Below are 20,873 nucleotides of genomic sequence, written 5' to 3'. Positions count from 1 at the left end.
GAGATACACGTTCTAGCAGAGTGTCATCAAAAATGATATTTGTGCGCAAATCTTCTACGGAATTGCTAAAAAGCATATACTTAGTTTTCTGGAGATTAAGTGATAATTTATTAGCTCTTATCCACTGAGTAACTTTTTTCAATTCGGAATTAACAATGCGTACGAGAGTATCTGGATTTCGGTGAGAAAAGAAAACGTTGGAATCATCAGCAAAAAGTATAAATGAGAGTATATCAGATGATCTACAAAAGTCATTAATATAATGATAAAAAGTAAAGGTCCTAATAAGCTACCCTGTGGGACGCCACATTTAATAAATTCTAGATTTGAGTCATTCCCGTTCAGAGATACATATTGTTTTCGATTTTGTAGGTAACTCCTGAACCACTCCAAGGCCTTCCCCCGTATTCCATAATGAGACAATTTATATAATAAAATTTCATGATTTATCGTATCGAAGGCCTTGGAGAAGTCCAGGAAGATACCAATAAGATGAGAATGATTATCAATAGTATGCGCGGCGTGGTCAATAAACTTCAAAAGGGCATGAATGGTACTGTGTTTCTGACGAAACCCAAGTTGAGAATTTGTAAAAACATTATGAAAATTAAGAAAATTAATTGTTCTTACAAACACCAATTTTTCCAAAATTTTAGATAAGGATGAAAGCAATGAAATGGGTCTATAATTACGTACATCAAATTCATCTCCTTTTTTAAATAAAGGAAAAACCTTAGCTATTTTCATAAATTCAGGAAAAACACCACTTAGTATAGGTTTATTGAAAATATGTGAAAGTGGGTCAGCAATTGATGATATAATTCCCTTTAAAATAAAATTACTTATATCATCATAACCAGCACTTCGCTTATTATTCATTGCAGTAACAATATCTATTATTTCATATTTGGTTGTTGGAACAAAAAAAATAGAACTAGAATTAGGTTCACCTAAGAATGTAGAAAAATGCGTATTTGACTGTGGTACTTTTTCTGCCAGATTTTCCCCAATTATTGAAAAGTAAGAGTTAAAAATAGTAACTATATCATTAGGATCTTCAACAATTTTATTATCATGTTTTAACTTTGTAATATTTAATTTCTTTTTTGATATATTCATAGCCTGCTTCAATACCTTCCATGTATTCTTTATATCATGTTTATATTTTTCTAACTGAATCATATAATATTTCCTCTTTTCCAACCGTATAATCTTCGTTAAAATGTTTTTATACGAAGTGTATTTATTTTTTGACTTCTCAGTCTTTTTCATTTTGAATTTATAGTATAACCTATTTTTCCTATTTATTGCACGACGAACAGATTTTGAAATCCATGGAAGTTTAGGAGACGTTTTATAATTAACTGACTTATCTTTTAATTTAGGAATATATTCATCTAAATATTTATTCATAATCCCTGAAAAATTTTCAAATGATGCATTTACATCATCATTATCATAAACACTGGACCAGTCAGCCCTATCTAAGCAAGCACCAAGACTAGCCAAATTTTCCGGTGAAGCTCTACGTCTAAATGAAGAAAACTGAAACCTATTAACCAAATGTTTAAGATCAAAACATGTTATAATAGGGAAATGATCAGTTATATCAGATAAAATTATAGCAGAATTTAAAATCTGCACAGAATTAGAAAAAATATTATCAAGGAGGGTTGCGGAGTGATTTGTAACACGAGTTGGCTTCGAAATTAATGGCAAGAAAGAGGCTGACAAAAACATTTCTAGAAATTCTTGAGATGTGTTATCATCATTCTTAATCAAATCAATATTAAAATCACCCATTATGAAAGTGCTTTTATTAATAAATAGAGGACTTTTTAATAAATTTGTCATACAATTCAAAAAATCTTTGGAACTAGAACTTGGGGGTCTATAAACAATACCAATTATAATATTCTTACTTTGCGGAATACAAATTTCCACAAACAAAGTCTCTACAATTTCATTTATTACATTTAATTCATCACAAACACTAAATTCAAACTTTTTAGATAAATAAAAAGCGACTCCACCACCCGTCCTGTTTACTCTATTATTAACAATAAAATCATAACCATTTAATGCATACGGCAAATTAACGTCAAATGATAACCATGTTTCAGTTAAACCTATTACTGAAATTTGTTGTTTATTTTGATTATCTAATAATATCTGTAACTCATCAAAATGTTTATTAATACTCTTTATATTTAAATGTAACATGGAAAATATACTTTGTGAAAAACTTTTTGTATAATCTTTAAATTGGTCAACAGTTACATATTTAGAAGGAATTTGAGGGGAGTCATATTCAAAATCAAATTCATTGTATATATCTTTTGAAGATGAGTTGACATTATTGACGTTATTGAAGATGAGTTGACATTATTAACATACTACAATTCTTGGTGAATCCATCAAATCAACTGAAATTCAGAATTTTAGACTACCAGCAGTCTATGCATTTCAACAACTGAAAAGTTTATACAATGTGGATTTAAACTTCGTCTATTCGTCTCACGCCCCTGGTCTATATTATCACCGATTATTATTCTGCAGATACTTTCATAAAGTATGTTGTTGTGAACGGGAATAAAGCATGATTAATTACATGCCAAAATTGAGTGATATCGGGTTGAATCAGGAAATCATTAAATTTGTCCAAGAATCCCTGCAGAAGTTCGAGAACACATCCGTTGATAAGATAAACGAGCAATTTCCGTCCAAGCAGTGCTCATGCCAGTTTTCCCGCGTTTGAATTCAGCGGGCTAATTATGATTAGGCTGATGGAGGCTTCGCCTTTCGGGGACTACTTGTCCGACCTCCCCTAGTGGTACCTCCTTGGTCCAATGCACACTTGACCTCAGATTCCTCTTTTGACCAGTAGTGGATGAAATCCACGGCTCTGTCCAGGCCGGAGGTCATTGCACCGTGTACAGTAGACTTGAACCCCTCGTGGTATGCTTCTCCCGCGAAGAGAATGGTCGGCACCTGGAGACAGGAGACATTTATACACGATGTCATGTACACTGCTAAAAGATTGGTGTTAGATTTAACACCATGGGTGTTAAATCTGTCACTGATCAAGTGTCAATAGAGGACCACACCGACAGGCGTAGAAAATATGTTGTGATGGTGTTGAAAAGTTTTCATCTGGCACTTCGTGGTGTTGGTTGATTTCACACTGTATTAGCTGGTGATATTTTTGCCCTTGACACTTCGCTGGTGTAAATTCAATAATGACACTACGCATGACATTGATTTGACATTACTGGTGTTAAAGTCAATGGTATAACATCCGCCCAGTGTCAATAGGAGACCACCAACTGGTGTTACTGTGGTGTCAGTGTGTTCACAACTTCCCCCCCCCCCAAAAAAAAAAACAAACAAAAAAACAAAAAAACAAAAAACAAGTATCGGGCTTTATTGGAAAGTTCTTGTTCATCTTGTTGAAGTTCAAAATTAACAAGAAGAACAAGAACTATACAGTGTACCTATCAAAAAAGGAGAGAGAGAGAGAGAGAGAAAGTTTTATATTTTGAAGTGACACCCGGAGTTGGCAATTTAACGCCGAAAATGATCACCGAAAAATTAAAACCAACTAGGTGTTTCCTATTAACACCCGACTTTTTGCAGTGCATTCATTATTTCATTAACCTGTAACACATAAGGCTTCCAAGGATTACGTTGATAGGATGACCAGAGGGAAGAAGGGATCAGTCTGTTTATGAAGAATCAAACTTTAGGAGACGACATCATTTTAGTTGATTCTTAGGTTATTTACCATGTTCATGCATAATTGCAGCTCTTCTTAATTTAGCTTCTGTGTTTCGTGAAAATTGAGTATGGTATTTTGAAGATTTGATATTTCTTGTTTTATCGAGAGATGAGAATTGTTTTATTGTGACCAAAAAAAAAAAAGAAATAAATACTATCACATTCAAATTCAATTTAAATGGTTTATGAGATGACTTTTCGAATATATATTCCCTCGATACATTATCATTTTGTATCCGGAACTTCATTTAAACAGCCCTTTACCAAAAAAAAAAAAAAAAAAAAAAAAAAAGTAATTCAAAAAAGAAATGCTGAAAGAGATTACGATTAATTTAGAGGGCAGATGAATCCCCACAATCACCAAACTTCCTACCTTATGTTCGCCTCCCGCTTTGCCACAGAACACCGGTGAGTTCATGATCTCATACTCCGATCCCGTGGCTGTCATTGGTAGAAATGCACTGTACGACCCGCGTTGGTATCTGTTGCTATGCCAACGGGAGCAGATGGCCACTTCGGGCTCGGGGATGTTCGGGTCATCCAGGAATTGCCTCAAGAGGGCAGCACAGCTCTTTTTGAAAAAAAAAAATATCAAGAGACCTTCGGTTGACTTTTAGACAATACATTTGAACAATTAAAAATTGGGTATACTGGATACAGACTTTCAGAATTTATAATGATTGGGATGAGAAATATATAGATGTTTCAAAAATCACAGTGAACAAGTCAGGATGATGACATGGCAGCTTCACCTTACGAATGCATGAGTGACAAGGGCTTATGGAAGCAGAATAAAACAAGAAAGCATGCATAAATTCTATAGAGGTGAACTTGTTAAGCAAGCGGTATTGTAATGGAATTGATGCATTACTACATTTCTGAAATCATGTGAGCCTCATATGCCATCATCCTTGTTCAGTGAAATTTGTTTTGGGATATTTCAAAGTATTGGTTTCTCTGCTCAAGAACCACATATAAATTAATTCCTCAAATCTATTACACATGCAGCTGTCGATTTATGTACTACATGATGTGAAATTCGTCTGAACTTCCCCTTTAATCGCATTCATCCAGCAAGATGGAACTCGACGATTGCTTATAAATTGTTATGGAAGAGAATTCTTCCAATGACAAAAACATCCTGGATCCAGACGGTGATCCGGATCCCCTCCAAACTATAACGTAATCACATATTACTTAGCTGATTTCTGATTTTCCTTGAAAATTCTTAAAATCCGTTCCCAATTCATTTCTTCACCAAGCTGCTAGCAAACAACCACAAAGACAAATATACAACAGAGTAAACAGACATAAACAAATATACACAAGCAATACACCAACGCCGCAAAAAAAAAAAAAAAAGTATCCTCCTAAACAACATTCTACATCACCTCCGTAGCTTAGTGAAATGGATTCGAGTGGGTTGTTTCGGAACTGTTATTGGAAGCATCAGAATGATGCAGGTTAAAATTCTAGGATGTCGTGATTCCATTTATTCCAATGTTCATTGATAAATGTATCAGTTCACCATTAATGGAAGAAAAACTACAGACGGAGGTTTATAGTCATTTTGGAAATCATTTTGTGTCAAATGCATTCAAATCTGTTATGATTAGCTGTCTGTATTTCAAAACATACAAGTGTATTTAACACTGATTTCACTTGTCTATAAAGTTAAGACGGAAACAAAGTTTAACTAAGTTTGCCTTAAAAGAATGACATGATTCTATGGTTCATTTTCAGATTACGGCAGAAATAAACTATTTTCTGGAAGATTAAAGACCAACCTGTTTTAATTCTCTCTCCGTTAGTGTCTCGGCGTACTCGGCTCCCCGGCCGTAGACCCAACCCATTAGCACGTCCTCGTTCCGTGTATCGGCCACGAATTCTGAAAGCATGCGATAAAACTTTTTCTTTTCCATCTCGTCATCCAGCTCCTCTCCCTCCGAGACTGGCTTCCAAAGAAGGTCGATCAAAAAGTCTTTGCTGCTCCAGAAAGGCTTGCTGAACCTGCAAACATAATCAATAGGGAACTTTAGATTTGCGACGCGCACGTTTATCAGACGATGATTGCGTTGGCCATTCTCCTCTCTCCCTGCGTTGTATTGCAAAGTAGCTTTAGATTACGCGAGGACGCAACCTGTACAATAAGTAGAGTTGCGCTCCCATTATGATCAGTGCATCAAAATATAGCTCTCTGCGTCGTGAATTGAGCGGACGTAGAAATATAGCCCAGAATGCGTAGTGAAAACTCAAGACGACGTGAGATATAATATAGATAGATCGATTCTACGCACGCGCAGAAGTTTTTGTTTTTTTTTTCCTCTGAACGTCTGCGTCGCGAAAATCTAAAGCTCCCTAATAGTATATCGCGGACAAAAATACACATATTGGAGTATGATTTTTCATCATTTTGTCTCCCTCCGTACAAATGAAATTTGTAAGATCACAACCGCTGATTTACATTTTAACAAACATTTCGGAAAAAGGAACCAGCAGGAATCGAACCTGTCATCTACTGCTTTCCGGGCAGCGACACTACTACGTACCAGGCTATCTCTGGTTGCAGGCAGTGACACGATGAACTTGGAACTGACGAACGCCCAAGTTTGCTAAATAATGTAGATCAGCAGTTGTGATCATACAAATTTGATTTAATTTGTAAAGAAGGAGACAAATTGAAGAAAAGCTCATACCTCACATCTTCACCCCTCTGCTTAATAATTTCTTGCTTTCATTCAACAAAATACATGATTATGATTTCACAGACACGTGGAAAAGTGAACACGTGACATTTTTTTAGTACATTTAAAGGAAATTCTATAACTTATGTCTCAATGACGTCAAAATGTATTGTAACCTAGCAACAATGCTAACAATGATCTGCAAGCAGGCAGTTATATTCCATGCGCACGGTGACTTTTTTTGAAACCAGTCAAACTATAATAACTAAAGCAGTGACGAGAACAAGAATCTCGATATTTCTCCTTAATTTTCTATGGACTCTACTTCGTTTGTCTTTTTTTTTTCTGGCTTTGTTCTTTTTAGATCTATTGCGATTTACTTATGGGGGTGCAGCTGGTCTTTTATCATGGTATGAAAAATTATGTTAAAGTTTGTATAGCCTCTTCATGTTGAAATCGATTTGAAGTTTTCCTGATAATGAAAGAGCGAATATTGTTTAAATTGAGGGGCTGCACTCGTCAAAGATTCATAAACAAAGATTCAGTGGTAACTTTTTCCTTTTTTTGTTTCGTTATCAAATAAAATGTTGTCTTTTTCCAAAATCATAAGTCATTACCTCAAGAAAATCTTGTTTACAGTAACGTGGGTGAACGCACAGAGAGCCTTCTCTCTAGACCTGGGCAAAGGCGGCTCGAAAAAGGTCTGTATATTTTCTTGCAGAAAGCCGATAGACGACGTCACTATTACGTGATCGCAGCGAAAGGATTCTCCGGCCTCCGTCTTCACTACGACGCCCTCTTCGCCGGCACATTCTCCATAGCGTACTTGGGCGACAGGCGTTTCATAGCGTATACTGCCTTTGGGGATGTCCGCGAGGAGTCGGTCCAGAATTCCCTGGTAGCCTTCGTCCCCCAGGTTGGTTAAATAGCGACCGCTTAGCACTTGGTAGTTCCTGTAACTTCTGAGATGCACCGTTTGGAGGTCTTCGCAACCAATATCAACACATTCCAACCGACACCAGTTCTCGTACAACAACCAATACTGACGTAGCTCGTCATCGTTGGTCACTCCTTGCTGCTTCAGCTCTTCTGCGTATCCTATCCGCATGAACTCGCCAAAGTTCTGGCTGTAGTCAAGCTTGTTTCGGTCCTCCCTGTCTATCAGCTCGTGGACCTCGCCAAAGATCTTTCGAGAGTTCGAGGCGAGTTGAACATCTATTCGATTTCCATGTTCATCGACGAAGAAGGTGCAATCTTCGTCATCGGGTAAATGGTACCAGGCAACACACTCGTCGTATGCGCTCAGATCGTTGCATGAACTCTGTTACCATGGAGGAATTAAAGTGCATTGAACCGTTAAGAATTCATTCACTATCTCGAAAATATGAAACACGCATAAACATCAAAAACACACATTTTGTTACTTGGGACAAATCATATATGACTTACCGACAATATCGTCATCAAAATAAACAGTTCGTGAAATAATGTGAAACAAACACTTTAGCACAATTGCTAATCATGGCTAAAACCTTCACAAACATGATTTATGGGTTGAATGCTTGCGTCGCAACCAACATAGATGTGAAAGATTTCAGTTAAATACATGTAGTGTGGAGTGCTGATCCTATGCAAGATAAACACTTCTTTACAATCTACACCATAATCACAACATACACTGGCTAATAGATGTTATCTACCTAATACTGCCTACATCATGCAATCCAAAATCTAAATCTTTTCTCTTTTTTTTCGAACTGCGATTGGAAAATAGCTCATTTCAACGCCATTGGGCAGGATATCAAAAATTCTCAAAACTTGCATGTGACAGAGCTAGGTATGTCGTACCAGGGAGGTGGTCGTACACGAATTTTGCAGCATGTAAATATCTACATAAAACTGTTTAGCCCAAGAGGACCTGCCAAGATGGTTTTAGACTGGTTTCCATGCATAGTTGCCTCATGTACACTGTTCCTGCCTACACACATGTGCATTATCTGTTTTATAGAACCACCAATATTACCGACTCATAATACTGTAGTAACCGATTTGATGCATGACTGTATCTACCCATGTCATGCTGCGATAGTTTCGCATGATTACTCAATGAATTTTCTACAAATTTAGTCTACTGTTCCATGAAAATGGTTGATGCGATAGCATGTTTAACGAGATGTAAGTTTTGTTGAGGGTACACGTTTAATAAGTTATTAAACGTGGTATAATATTATAAGCCCTACAAGTAGTATAGAATCTTAAAATTAATATTGCTTACGGAGAGCAGGTGATGTTTCTTTGCCAAGTCGAAGATGGGATTATCTTTCGTTCCGTGTATCCAGTTGGCGCCAAGTTCAATCACGTGACTAGCTGATGAATTACATAGTTGATGTAAAATACGAACATAAGTTACCTGATTAAAAAAAAAAACACACACACACACACACACACACACACACAAACCTACACACAACGAATTATTGTCATAGGACATGCATATGACAAACTCTTACGTCACGATAGAATGTATGTACTATATAGTATTCATTTATTCACGTTCGTTTTCTCCTTTACTACATTCCTCTCCTATCCCTATAGGCAAGATTGTTTTGTGTGGCCTATTTACTATAGGTCCTACATAATTTTATCATCGAATGTTTTCAGTTTCTTTCAAGTTGCTGGCAGATATATAATATGTATAACTATATCGGTGTACTATTATCTCGGTTCTCGTGCTTAGCTTGACGATCGATCTTAACATTACATAAAGTTAAGATTCTAATCAACTGATAAAGCTAAAGTAATTTGTTTTTATTTCCATTTTAAATTACGCTTGTTTGCTTATCATATGCTTTAAATAAACGTTATTTTGTTAAAACATCAAGATATTGAATGGAATCAGCTCAATGAGAAATGACGATCTCCAGTACACTCCGACACATGAAATATTTGTCAAAAAAAAAAGCAAGGCGGTTTTGATTGGTTTGGTTTTCCAATTATACCTAGCAACTAGCATTACAAGATTAAAAAAAGAAACTAATTCACAACCAGTAACGATTAGTGAAACTCAAATCAAAGTTAAAGACATCAAAGCAAATCACACCAATTGAAAGACATTTCACCTTGGACGAAACTCACCAAAATCCTTGACTGTTAAAATCCTACCACCTGCTCGATCCATGGCCTCAAACACCAGAACCTCACACTGACTCGACCTGCTCAACTCGGCCGCAGCTGTCAGTCCAGCCATACCGGCTCCTACAATGGCGACACGTCGCCCTCTTCTTTCCATCGCTGCGACAGCCTCTACACTGTGCGAAAAGGAAAACTGAGGAATTGTTACATAACTGGCGTGAAAACACCGCAAGCAAGAATTTCTCAAAGATCATTGTAAAATGCTTGACTGATGACGTTGACCAAGAGCTTATTAGAGAGGAGCGGGCAGGGTTCCGCTGAGGAAGAGGATGCATCGACCTTTTTTTCCCGCGTAATATCGAACAGAGCACAGAGTGGCAAACACAGATCTATTTTGATTTTCCTCAATTTTGAGAAGACATCGATAGCATCCACGGAGAGTGAACTTGTGTGGCAGGTGTGGCAGTTATGGCAGATTTTTCGTATGTATGGGATACCACAGGATATAGTTCTAATCATAAAGAGTTTGTACACCAATTTTTCATGCAGCGTATGGGAAATAGTAGAGTTTGAAGTAAAGTCTGGAGTTAGACACGCCTAAGGCAAGGTTGTGTCATGTCCGACCTTCTCTTCATGATAGCCATTTTTTGTTTTGATAGATACTTTATTTTCTACAAATCAGCATACATAAGTTACATAATCGTGAACATGTAGGAAATATACAAAGTAAATTTAACACAGAGTCGTTTGACTTGCATAAACAACGATATGAAATAAAATTAATGACGTAATATACAGTATGCATGTCTATGCAGCAGTGATTACCCATTGTAGTTAAGAAACGATTATGCAGAAGGCCGTCATTATAAGCATTGATTGAAAAGATGGCCGGCCCGAGGAAAAGATAGGGACGTACTAAATTCGTAACAATACAAATTTTGACTGGGTAATGAAGCGAACTGGGCAACGAACGAAGCCATTGACTGGGTAATGAAGCGAACTGCTGATGACCACACTCGAGAGGTATCAGATGGTCCATTTTCTGGACATCGATAGACGTTGATTTCCTGATGACCTTTGCATTGTTTTCTAATACAGCTGACACCAGAACATGCAATCCAAGACATTGCACAGCAAGTTGGTCGTAGGATAACGAAAGCAAAACAGAAGTAATGACACTGAAATAATTAGCAAGTGAACGTGGAAAAAAAAAAGTCCCTTCAACCAGTTATCAAAAAAAAAAAATCATGCCAGGTACCTTGCCAGCCTTGTGAGATGTGATGGTGGTGCAGGAATCGATATTAAACAACGCCTGAATAAAGCCACTATAGCCTTTTGAATGTTAAAGATTGTATGCTATATATTAGGTCAAACGGTATTGCACCAGAACAAAGTTGAGGTTCGACCAAAGCTGTGTCCTCTCCACTTTTTTTTTTCTGTATGAATCCGAGTGCTAGAGAGTAATAGTGAAATACAGCAGAAAACTGTCCCTTTTATACAAAAAGCCCAGTGAGAATCCTGAGACTTCTCTGACCTAACAAGGTATCAAATGAAGAATTACTCTCAAAGTAATCAAGAGTATATACATGTACCACTATTCTGTGACGAAGATAGAAATGTATTGGAGATCTACTCACGATGGACGCTCAAAATATCGCTTGTGTAGCACTTCACTGGACACCTGGAGGAAGGGGAAAGTGGGGACGTCCTAAGACCATGCACCTGGCGAAGGGCAGAGGAAGGAGAATTAAAGGTCCCATATCATTCATGAAGATCTATCCAATGACTATAAGACCATCAAAAGTTTAGGATGCTCGCTCCTGCCCTATACATGCCATTGGAGGCATATCGGGCATTATAAATAAGATATCACACACACACACACACACACACACAGACAAAAGAAAAAAAAAACAGCGGAAATGATCTGTATGATAGTGCCAAAACCAAGGCGATAGATGACGTCATCACCTGATCTACAACGTCTTGAACGTCTTGATCTTTAACGTCAACTTGAAAATGGAGTGGCGAAAAGACGAATGTCCTTTCATCGTGACTCGAAAAATAAACATTTTCTATACCAAGAAAAAAAAAGTCATCCAACCGAAAGAATTCAACCCCACGCATGAGCCATGATACATTTAAGACGTCACAACTATGATAATGCTGGCAGGTGTTAAAAGGTTCCAAACGTAATGGTTAACATTATTATGTTTTATTACACTACCGCGTATCTGGCCTTATAAATATGCCTTGAGATGTTCAACAAAGAAGCAAACGCGCAGAAAATTTGAGAAACGATATTTGACAGTATCTGCAAGGAGCAGAATTACTGCTTTACCAAGATGGCAGTAAACACTCCGACTCTTGTAGATATCAAGTCCTCAAGTCAAGTTGTGTCATGAAAGACCGAAGCAAGTATTTATGGACGAACCGTCTATGTAGCGTAAGGTAGTGCTTGCTCCTCTCACACAATCTCTAATATGTTGAATATAAAAAGTACATTAACTTTATCAGCTAAACGACATCGCACAGCTAGGGGCTGCTGTAATGAGCCAGTTGATACATACCCGCAAATGTCATCAGCAATAATTGATGGCGTGTCGTGTACAGCTAGGACTAATTGGAAACTAATCGCTTGTTCGGCACAATATGATGGCGATACAATATACACGCCCGTGCACAATCTGGCTGCTTACCATTGAATTCGTTCTAAAAGGAGTTTATCTTTTGTTTTAGTATAGTGCACTGATCCAATGCTGCTGAAGTGTCGAGCATGGAGCCACAGCTAGGTAACTCCAGGGAGGTGGCACCTCCCTGGTAACTCCATGATTGATAGCGAATGTATACCTCGCCCTCACCCCTGATTCGCAGGTTCTATATGCAATTTCCCCATTGTATTTGACTTGCTGTTCTTGTTGCAAATTAATGCTGTTGTTGCTGTTAAGCAAATTCCATTCATTCAAGCGTATGACGGTTGATACCGTGTGCTGCCTAAGCTAGTCGAGGGGTCGGTATCATTCGCCCGTTTTCTTGTGTGAATGGGTAGGAGACCACTTCACCGGGTTGGCACTCTGCTCTTTGCCATGAATGAATGGAGTGGGATATTTTATGTGCGTGAAGGCCACAGCACACTACACGATCAGACTGGTCTAAAAGGGCCGGGCTTTTTTGGCTACGCTAAAACCGGGGATGGATTCCGTCCCCCCCCCCCCCCCCCCCTCGAGATCTCGGCCATCGGTGGTGCGATCGCGATGAAATTTTGCATGCGTGAGACCAACGTCATAATCTACAAGATTATGTCATAAGATTTTTTGAAACAATAGATTTCTAATTTTAATTAATTAAGATCACATTTTAGCCTAATTAACAGCATTGAGAGTCTAATTTTTGATCTGTAAATCTGTTTTAGCATATTCAACAATGGTACATCTGAAAAACTTCCAAAACTCATTTCAATTCTTATGTATTTTATTATTTTCAGAATTTCTTATGTATTTCTTTGTTTTTCAACTTTTGTTTTTTCTTTGTTTTTTATTGGAAATTGTCACTGACCACTTTTCTAACATAATTAGCATAAAATTAATCAATGAAAGTGATTAATTGTAAAAATAATCAGGTTTTTATGACTTTCATGACAGAGCACTGTTTTCCATAGGAAAGGGCAATAGGAAAGGGGCCATAGGAAAGGCGGGGGGGGGGGGGGTATGTAGGGTTAAGCCAAGCTGGGTCTTAAGACCAGTCGTACGACCGGACACCACACACTATACGACCGAACCTTACGACTGTAAGGGTGGACTCACACTGTGCGATTTTTACTGCGATTTACACTTTGCGATGTCGCACCACCAAAAATCGCACAGTGTGAGTCCGCCCTAACACCCAGTCGAACGACTGTGACGTCACACTTCTAGTCTTAAGGTCTTAATTAACGGTGAATCGGGGCAAAATCGTGTAGTGTGCGGCGGGCTTGAGTCGTGGCTGACTCACACACGGAATCTCCATTTAGAGGCATACCATTTGCAGAAGAAACAAAAACCCAGCAAAATAATAGTGCTTTGTAGTTCTGAAATGTGAGTTGGGGAAAATTTAAATTTGTGTAATCGATTATTATTAAGTCATGACATTTTGAAGTTTCGCTTATTTTTGAGGAAACAGTTCTTGAATGGTCAATATGAGTATGCAAATCCCAAAGTGAGCTTGTCATCCCCTCACAACTTGCCATATACATACAATTTTGAAATTTACAGTGTTTCATTCATACGCAATTATCCCCGACGCTCAAATCCTGATATTATCTATCTGATCATTATTCTGAAATTACTCAACCAGGAATAACATCATGTTTTAGAGTTTTATTGTACACAATCAATGGAAAATTACGGAGGTATGACATAGTCAGCTCACTCATTTGCAAATTCATAGCGACTGTACAAGAACTATTTTGCAGAAATTAGCAAAACTTCAAAATTTTATAACTTCCTTATTTTTCATCCGATTTCAGTTAAATGTTTAAGTTGAACTCGTAAGATTTTACTCTTTTTTTAATCAGACTAACTTATTTTTGGACTGAATTTCCCCTTTAATTGCTCTCACACATCAGAAGTACTGAGTAGGTAATTTAGTCTCCACATAGCTGCGTTCAGACGGAGGCAGTTTTGGTCGGAGTAACTGCGGAGGAAGGGTCGGAGGAAGCTTGGCCGGAGGAAGGTCGGAGGAAAGGTCGGAGTAGTGCACATCTGAACAAGGTCGTGGTAACTTCCTCCGGTCGATGGAACTTACCATGACCTCTTCCTCCGACCAAGATACTCCTGAGTTTTTTCAGGAGTATCTCGCTACCACGTACTAGCCGGTCGGAGTAAATTGCCCATGCGGACAAGCCCTCGGAGTATCTATGACCTTACAAACCTTATACGACCTATAGGTAAAACTTCCGGAGTCAAATGCGAGTACACGTGCGCGTGCACTACAATATTCTAACCTAGTCGATCGCGACGGAGAAGCTAGCGCTCAGAAATTCTCATCAACAAGAATAGAGAAGATAAATGCCGGTGGTAAAAAACAATGGTATGCATGGTTGACGTGCGCGACGCTACCATGCACTTCCGGAAGTTACACCGACCCTCCATGGTGATCCCCACGAAGGCCGTGGTAAATTGGTCGGAGTTTCTTCCCACGACCGTGGTGTGGACATTAGCTGTGTTCAGACGGAGGCAGTTTTGGTCAGAGTAACTTCGGAGGAAGGGTCGGAGGAAGCTTGGTCGGAGTAACTTCGGAGGATAGGTCGGAGTATAGTGCCCGTCTGAACAAGGTCTTGGTAACTTCCTCCGGTCGATGGAACTTACCATGACCTCTTCCTCCGACCAAGATACTCCTGAGTTTTTTTTTTTTTTCAGGAGTATCTCGCTACCACGTGCTAGCCGGTCGTAGTAAATTGCCCATGCGGACAAGCCCTCGGAGTATCTGGATGACCTTACAAACCTTATACGACCTATAGGTAAAACTTCCGGAGTCAAATGCGAGTACACATGCGCGTGCAGTACAAGTCTAACCTAGTCGATCGCGACGGAGAAGCTGGCGCTCAGAAATTCTCATCAACAAGAATGGGAGAAGATAAATGCCGGTGGTACAATGGTATGCATGGTTGACGTGCGCGACGCTACCATGCACTTCCGGAAGTTACACCGACCCTCCATGGTGATCCCCACGAAGGCCGTGGTAAATTGGTCGGCGTTTCTTCCCACGACCGTGGTGTGGACATTATAGTTGTGTTCAGACGGAGGCAGTTTTGTTCAGAGTAACTTCGGAGGTGGGGTCGGAGGAAGCTTGGTCGGAGTAACATCGGAGGATAGGTCGGAGTAGTGCCCGTCTGAACAAGGTCGTGGTAACTTCCTCCGATCGGAGGAACTTACCACGACCTCTTCCTCCGAAGGAGATACTCCCGAGTTTTCTCAAGAGTATCTCGCTACGACGACTAGTCGGTCGGAGTAAATTGCCCGTGCGGACAAGCCCTCGGAGTATCTATGAACTTACATACCTTACGACCCAGGTAAAACTTCCTGGGTCAAATCGCAATGTTGACATTTTGCGAATACACGTGCGCGTGTAGTGCAATTCTAACCTAGTCAATGGCGACGAAATATCCATGCAGAAATATCCATCAACAAGAATGGAGAAGACAAATGCCGCTGGAAAGAAGAAGAAGAAGAAGAAAAAAAAAAACAATCGTTACAGTCGGAGTTTCTTCGATCCCACGACCGTCGTGTGGACACAGGGTCGTGTTAAGATACGCATAAATTTGAATTCTAATTGCTGAGCCATAAATTTTACTCCGACTAGAAATACGTCTGAACATGGCTAGTGAAGTTGTGAACGCGCAGGCATAGCTGGCATTCCATTTGAAGGCACCACTGGCATTGCAGGTGCGTTTTTCCCCCTTCTTCTCATTCTTCTTCTTCGTCTTTTGGAGGCTTCCAGCCATATTCACATGTAGGCGTGCGTTCATTGATGGAGATGCACCTTTCACCTGAAGTCTCCCTCACCTGCAGGCCAATTCACCTGCTACCCTTTCACCGCCTGAGGCCACTTCAGCTGCAAACCTGAAATGATAGGCAAGGTATGTCTATGCCTATTTATACAGACGGAGAGTCATCCTGCAGGCATTCGTAATGAGGGCCCTACACACTGCAGAGGATTTATATAAAGCGTCTCTCCTCAAGTGTAAATCAATTACAGTCACATGATCGACATCGTTACAAGCAGTCATCTGGTCCATTACGCAACCCACCACATGAATGTAGTACATGTAGGCCCTATACCTAGATTTCTCCAGTTACTGTTTGGGGTCTTTTGGGGTTATGTTTGTGACAAAGATCTTTGTTCGGCATTTCAATCAGACTAAAAAATGATCACATCACTGTACCACATCATCACGCCAAGTCAACATCATTATTTCACGGGAATTACAGTTAAATACGTGCAAATGATACACTTTATTACCATACTCGCCAATTCGGCTACCCGTCAGGACATTTCGCCTGCGCCTGCCACGATGTACGACCAAGCTCCTTGATTACTATGCCTGTGACTGCCGCACGAATGGGCGATCCACACACACACATCGTTTACAACACGCAACAAAACACGGAGAGACACCGCCAATCACGTCAGCTAGCAACTGCTCGTTAATAGTATCATGTTTGCTCATTAGGTAATACCCGATCAAGGAGGGGTATACCCACGTGCATCTCATTGCATGATCCCCCCCCCCCTCCCCCCCAACCCATACGGTCATGGGGTCACCACACGCCCTCAGTACGTCCTACAACGACAAGACGGACACGAGACATTTAGGACCTACTTGTATGGTGCTCTAAACTCATTTTATAATCATAGGGCCTACTATATGCAGTTCCATTTTTACATCTAACCTAGATAATGGATCCTTTATATTAGGCCATTTCCTTGATATAATTATATAAAGATTTGATTCAATATCAAGGATCCAGTGGAGATTATGCCTGTGTTTTTAATGAATATTTGATCATGATTTTATTAGCTTCATCAATCTATTGTACGCTGTTTTATATTTTTGAACATTTGGAATCATCTTTATTTCCCACTCAAACCAATGAAAAGGAAATTAAATTTGAAAATTGTGCAATCTCTTGAACCCATGTAAGTCTTGGTGTTATGAAGAAATATGTAGGTTCCCTCCACACACAATACTTCATTCATCCGTCATGAATGTACCCTTGAGAATGATTTCAATTTCAGTTGATTTTGTGCTAGTAAATGCTATTTCTATAATTTATGCGTTACTTTACATTGTCATGGATGGACGTTGTAAACACAACACCGTATGATTTGTGTGATGGAAACTTAATAAATGAAATAAAATGAAATGAAATGTAATGAAATGAAATGAAATGAAATGAAATGAAATGAAATGAAATGAAATGAAATGAAATGAAATGCGTGGTAATCTGCTTTAAAATAGTTCATTATGTCTCCCCCATTAATTGTATCCTTACTTTCTTTCTTTTTTCAAGTAGGGCCTATTCCAGACGCCAGAATTTGTCATAGTAATTGTAGTATTCAAAAGGGCTGAAGTAAAGAATCATCGCCCTATTTCGTAAGTTATGACGCGTTCCCCAAACCTATAGTCACTCCCACCGAACGGCATCATATAGGCCGGTTGTGATTGTGCTCTCAGATTGAAAGACGCAGAGCCTTAATGGGGGGGGGGGGGGGGTTCTCATAATAATTTAAGTCTGATCGATCTTAAATTTTAAGAGCAATTTAAAAATATGGTAGGCTCTGCGTGATTTCTTTCATATAAGAATGAAAACTGAAACGAGAAAGGAATAGTCTATAATTCTAAGTCAATCTTAACTTTTAGGTTCGACTTGAATTCTTCGTGAAACACCCCTGATCTCGATTTCATGCTTTGGAAAATTACGTCATGATTGATTATTATGTGACAGTGCGTCATAGGCCAAAATTGTAGGCAGTGAAAGGAACGCTATTACTGAAAACTGATCGAGAATGAACACTAACCCTTATCCCTCTATCCGTTTCTGTGTATCACAAAAAAAAAAAAGAAATAGCATCAATAATAAGAACAAAATAAAAAATAAGAGCAATAAGAAAAAATCGGAACCTTCTTAAGTAAGTTTTTAATATTTTGGGAGTCGCGTCGAATGCAAGCTTGGATTCAGATCCCTCGTAAGACCAATTATGGATGAGATAAAGGTTAAGATGTATTGTATTCAGGGTTAACATACGCTAACACGGTATATTGCATTTAGGGTTGACATAATTACATTTAAGGTGTTGCACCAACATTAGGGTCCATGACAAACGCACGTTGATCGATTCTCTCCACGCAAACAAGAATATATAATAGTTAATACACACGGACGCTCCAATGCTATCACTGTTTATTTCACCGATGATCGTGGATCGCTATCCACCCACCAGTGCACCACTGGTCCACGGTGTGTGAAACGTATACACAAGATGTGTGTGTGTTCAACCGACGTGTGTGTGGTTTAACTGCAATCATCACGAAAAAGTTTTTTTTTTAAATGTAAATCTTACTGAATATGTAAATGTCACAGAAATAATCATCAATTTATGACACAACATCCAGGCACTACATCTATTGTGTTAACTATAGAGCAATTCCATTAATTTGTTCGTACATTTTGGACACATTATTAAAAATGTCATAAGCACAAATTCTAAAGTACGAAACTTGTATATTCTAACTCTTTCTTCATCAAACTTTAATGAATTACAAACTTCTTAGTCAAATGTGCCTTTATTATAAACATTCAACTACAAGTGTACTCTTCAGTAGCCTTATATATTGTTCTTAACAAAGATCCTGAAACACATGATTTTGAAGCACTATGTGCTACAATCATGATTCCCATTTATAGAATATGGATCTGTATATATAATTCCCTATTGAGGAAAAACAACTTATTAGCAAAACAGTGTATTAACTTAAAGGAGGAAAAAGGTTGTAAACTCACCAACTATTATCAGACCCGTTTAACGCACAGTATTTCGAAACAGGACGCTGAGGCACTCTCTTTTTCTCGAGTAGCTTGTAGTCCACGCCTTGTGGTCACAATTCTGCACAATGAGCCACGTAGCAGTTTCACATACACACACACACACACACACACATATATATATATATATATATATATATATATATATATATATATTTGGGTGAAAATGTACACTTCTGCTCCTGCCCACAGTGCAGGGGTCAGAAAGCCCTGGCCAAAACATTTTCGCCTGGCTGGTCAGTGGAAGGTCATGTAACCCTGAGCACATTGCTCTGTACTGTGTTGTGCGGTTGCACTCTGTGTGCAACATTTTACTTGAAATTTACTCTATAATCAAACATACTGTTCTGCCGCTACATAAGGTTAAAATGCAGGGGCGGATCCAGGGAGGACCGCAACCGGCGCACGCCCCCCCCCCCTTTATTTTTTGTTGAAACAAAAGAAATAAAAAGAAAAAAATGGGGGGAGGGGTGCGTGCGCCCCCCCCCCCCTTTAATTTTGTAAACACGCCCCCTCTTTACGGAATTCCTGGATCCGCCCCTGAAATGGATATACATTTAGGGTCGATATTACACTTAGTCAGGAATTACATTTAGTGACGATATTACATTTAGGATGGATTTTACATTTAAAGGGGGTGGCTAGTAACTTATCAGTGGGAATCAGTGGGAATGCTGGGGGATGATTGTTCCATTCCTTGTGGGATTGTGTGAAAATTATTTGCTTCAGAATGGTCTCATATTCAAGTAATGTGCCATTAATGTTTCAATATAACATCGACAATCTGCATGATTTATGTCTAACTACAGTATGTCTAACTACTGAGTACTTGGCCAAATGGCATCACATGAGTGTAGCTGTTATCATGGTTTTATCATGGGCCAGCATACGCTTGAACGCTACATCCTGAATATTGATGACATACCATGCAAAACAACTGTTCAATCGTTTGTTATAGGGACAATATTGCAATGATATCAACCACACTTTATATAGAAAAGAAGAAAAGAAGCGCCCAATCATCGCACGCTTTCCATACACACTGTAAAGCAAGAAGCTATTACCTTCAGGGAACATAACATTTTCTCTTTCTCTTCTTCTTTACCAGAGAATACTACAGTTGAGCGGTCAAATCTCCTCATTTCAACTCATCTTACCTCTTCCTCCCTCCCTCTCTTTCTCTTTCTCTCTCTCTCTCTGTTTGTCTGTTTTTCTGTCTGTCTGTCTCTCTCTCTCTCTGCCTCTCACAAGTACACACCATTTTTTTTTTTTTTGTAATCAAAGCAGGCATACCGTTCGACTATAGTCAATCGCTTTCATGACAATGCACGCTTCCATGCGATAATCAACCTGTGTGTACATTGCTTCCCAAGTATTTCAGTCGATTGTGAAGTAAGATTAATTAGCTTCATTTCACATTTCATTTCATTTCATTTCCAACAAAAGTATAAAGTACAATATGACATTTGTAAATACATCAATGCAGCTCATTTTTTTACAATAGAATTTAAAAAGAACATATTTTGGAAATGCAATCATGACAGAAACACTGTAACTGAATTATTTCATATAACAATTAATCGATTATATAAGTTGTTGGAAATGGAGGGAACTGCTGAAAAGCCTAGCTTATAGAATGCAGTAACCTCCTTAGCAGAAACTAATTATACATATACAAATGGACAAACAAATTTTA

General features: G+C 38.8%; 1 protein-coding gene across 1 annotated transcript; it reads right to left on the bottom strand.

Moving 5' to 3' along the window:
• Positions 1-2,778: 2,778 nt before the first annotated feature.
• LOC140244345 (peroxisomal N(1)-acetyl-spermine/spermidine oxidase-like) lies at positions 2,779-16,074 on the bottom strand. The gene is made up of 9 exons (XM_072323988.1): positions 15,939-16,074; positions 14,690-14,790; positions 11,231-11,274; positions 9,597-9,769; positions 8,737-8,828; positions 7,079-7,782; positions 5,565-5,787; positions 4,151-4,387; positions 2,779-2,991 (listed from the first exon to the last, which is right to left on the bottom strand). Exons 1-9 carry the CDS (start codon positions 16,072-16,074, stop codon positions 2,779-2,781), a joined length of 1,923 nt encoding a protein of 640 aa, XP_072180089.1.
• Between the last annotated feature and the right edge of the window lie 4,799 nt (positions 16,075-20,873).

This window comes from Diadema setosum, chromosome 21 (genome assembly GCF_964275005.1).
Source record: "Diadema setosum chromosome 21, eeDiaSeto1, whole genome shotgun sequence".
Lineage (NCBI taxonomy): Eukaryota > Metazoa > Echinodermata > Echinoidea > Diadematoida > Diadematidae > Diadema > Diadema setosum.
Note: the sequence above shows the minus strand (reverse complement) of the source record. Positions and strands in the feature narration are given on the sequence as shown.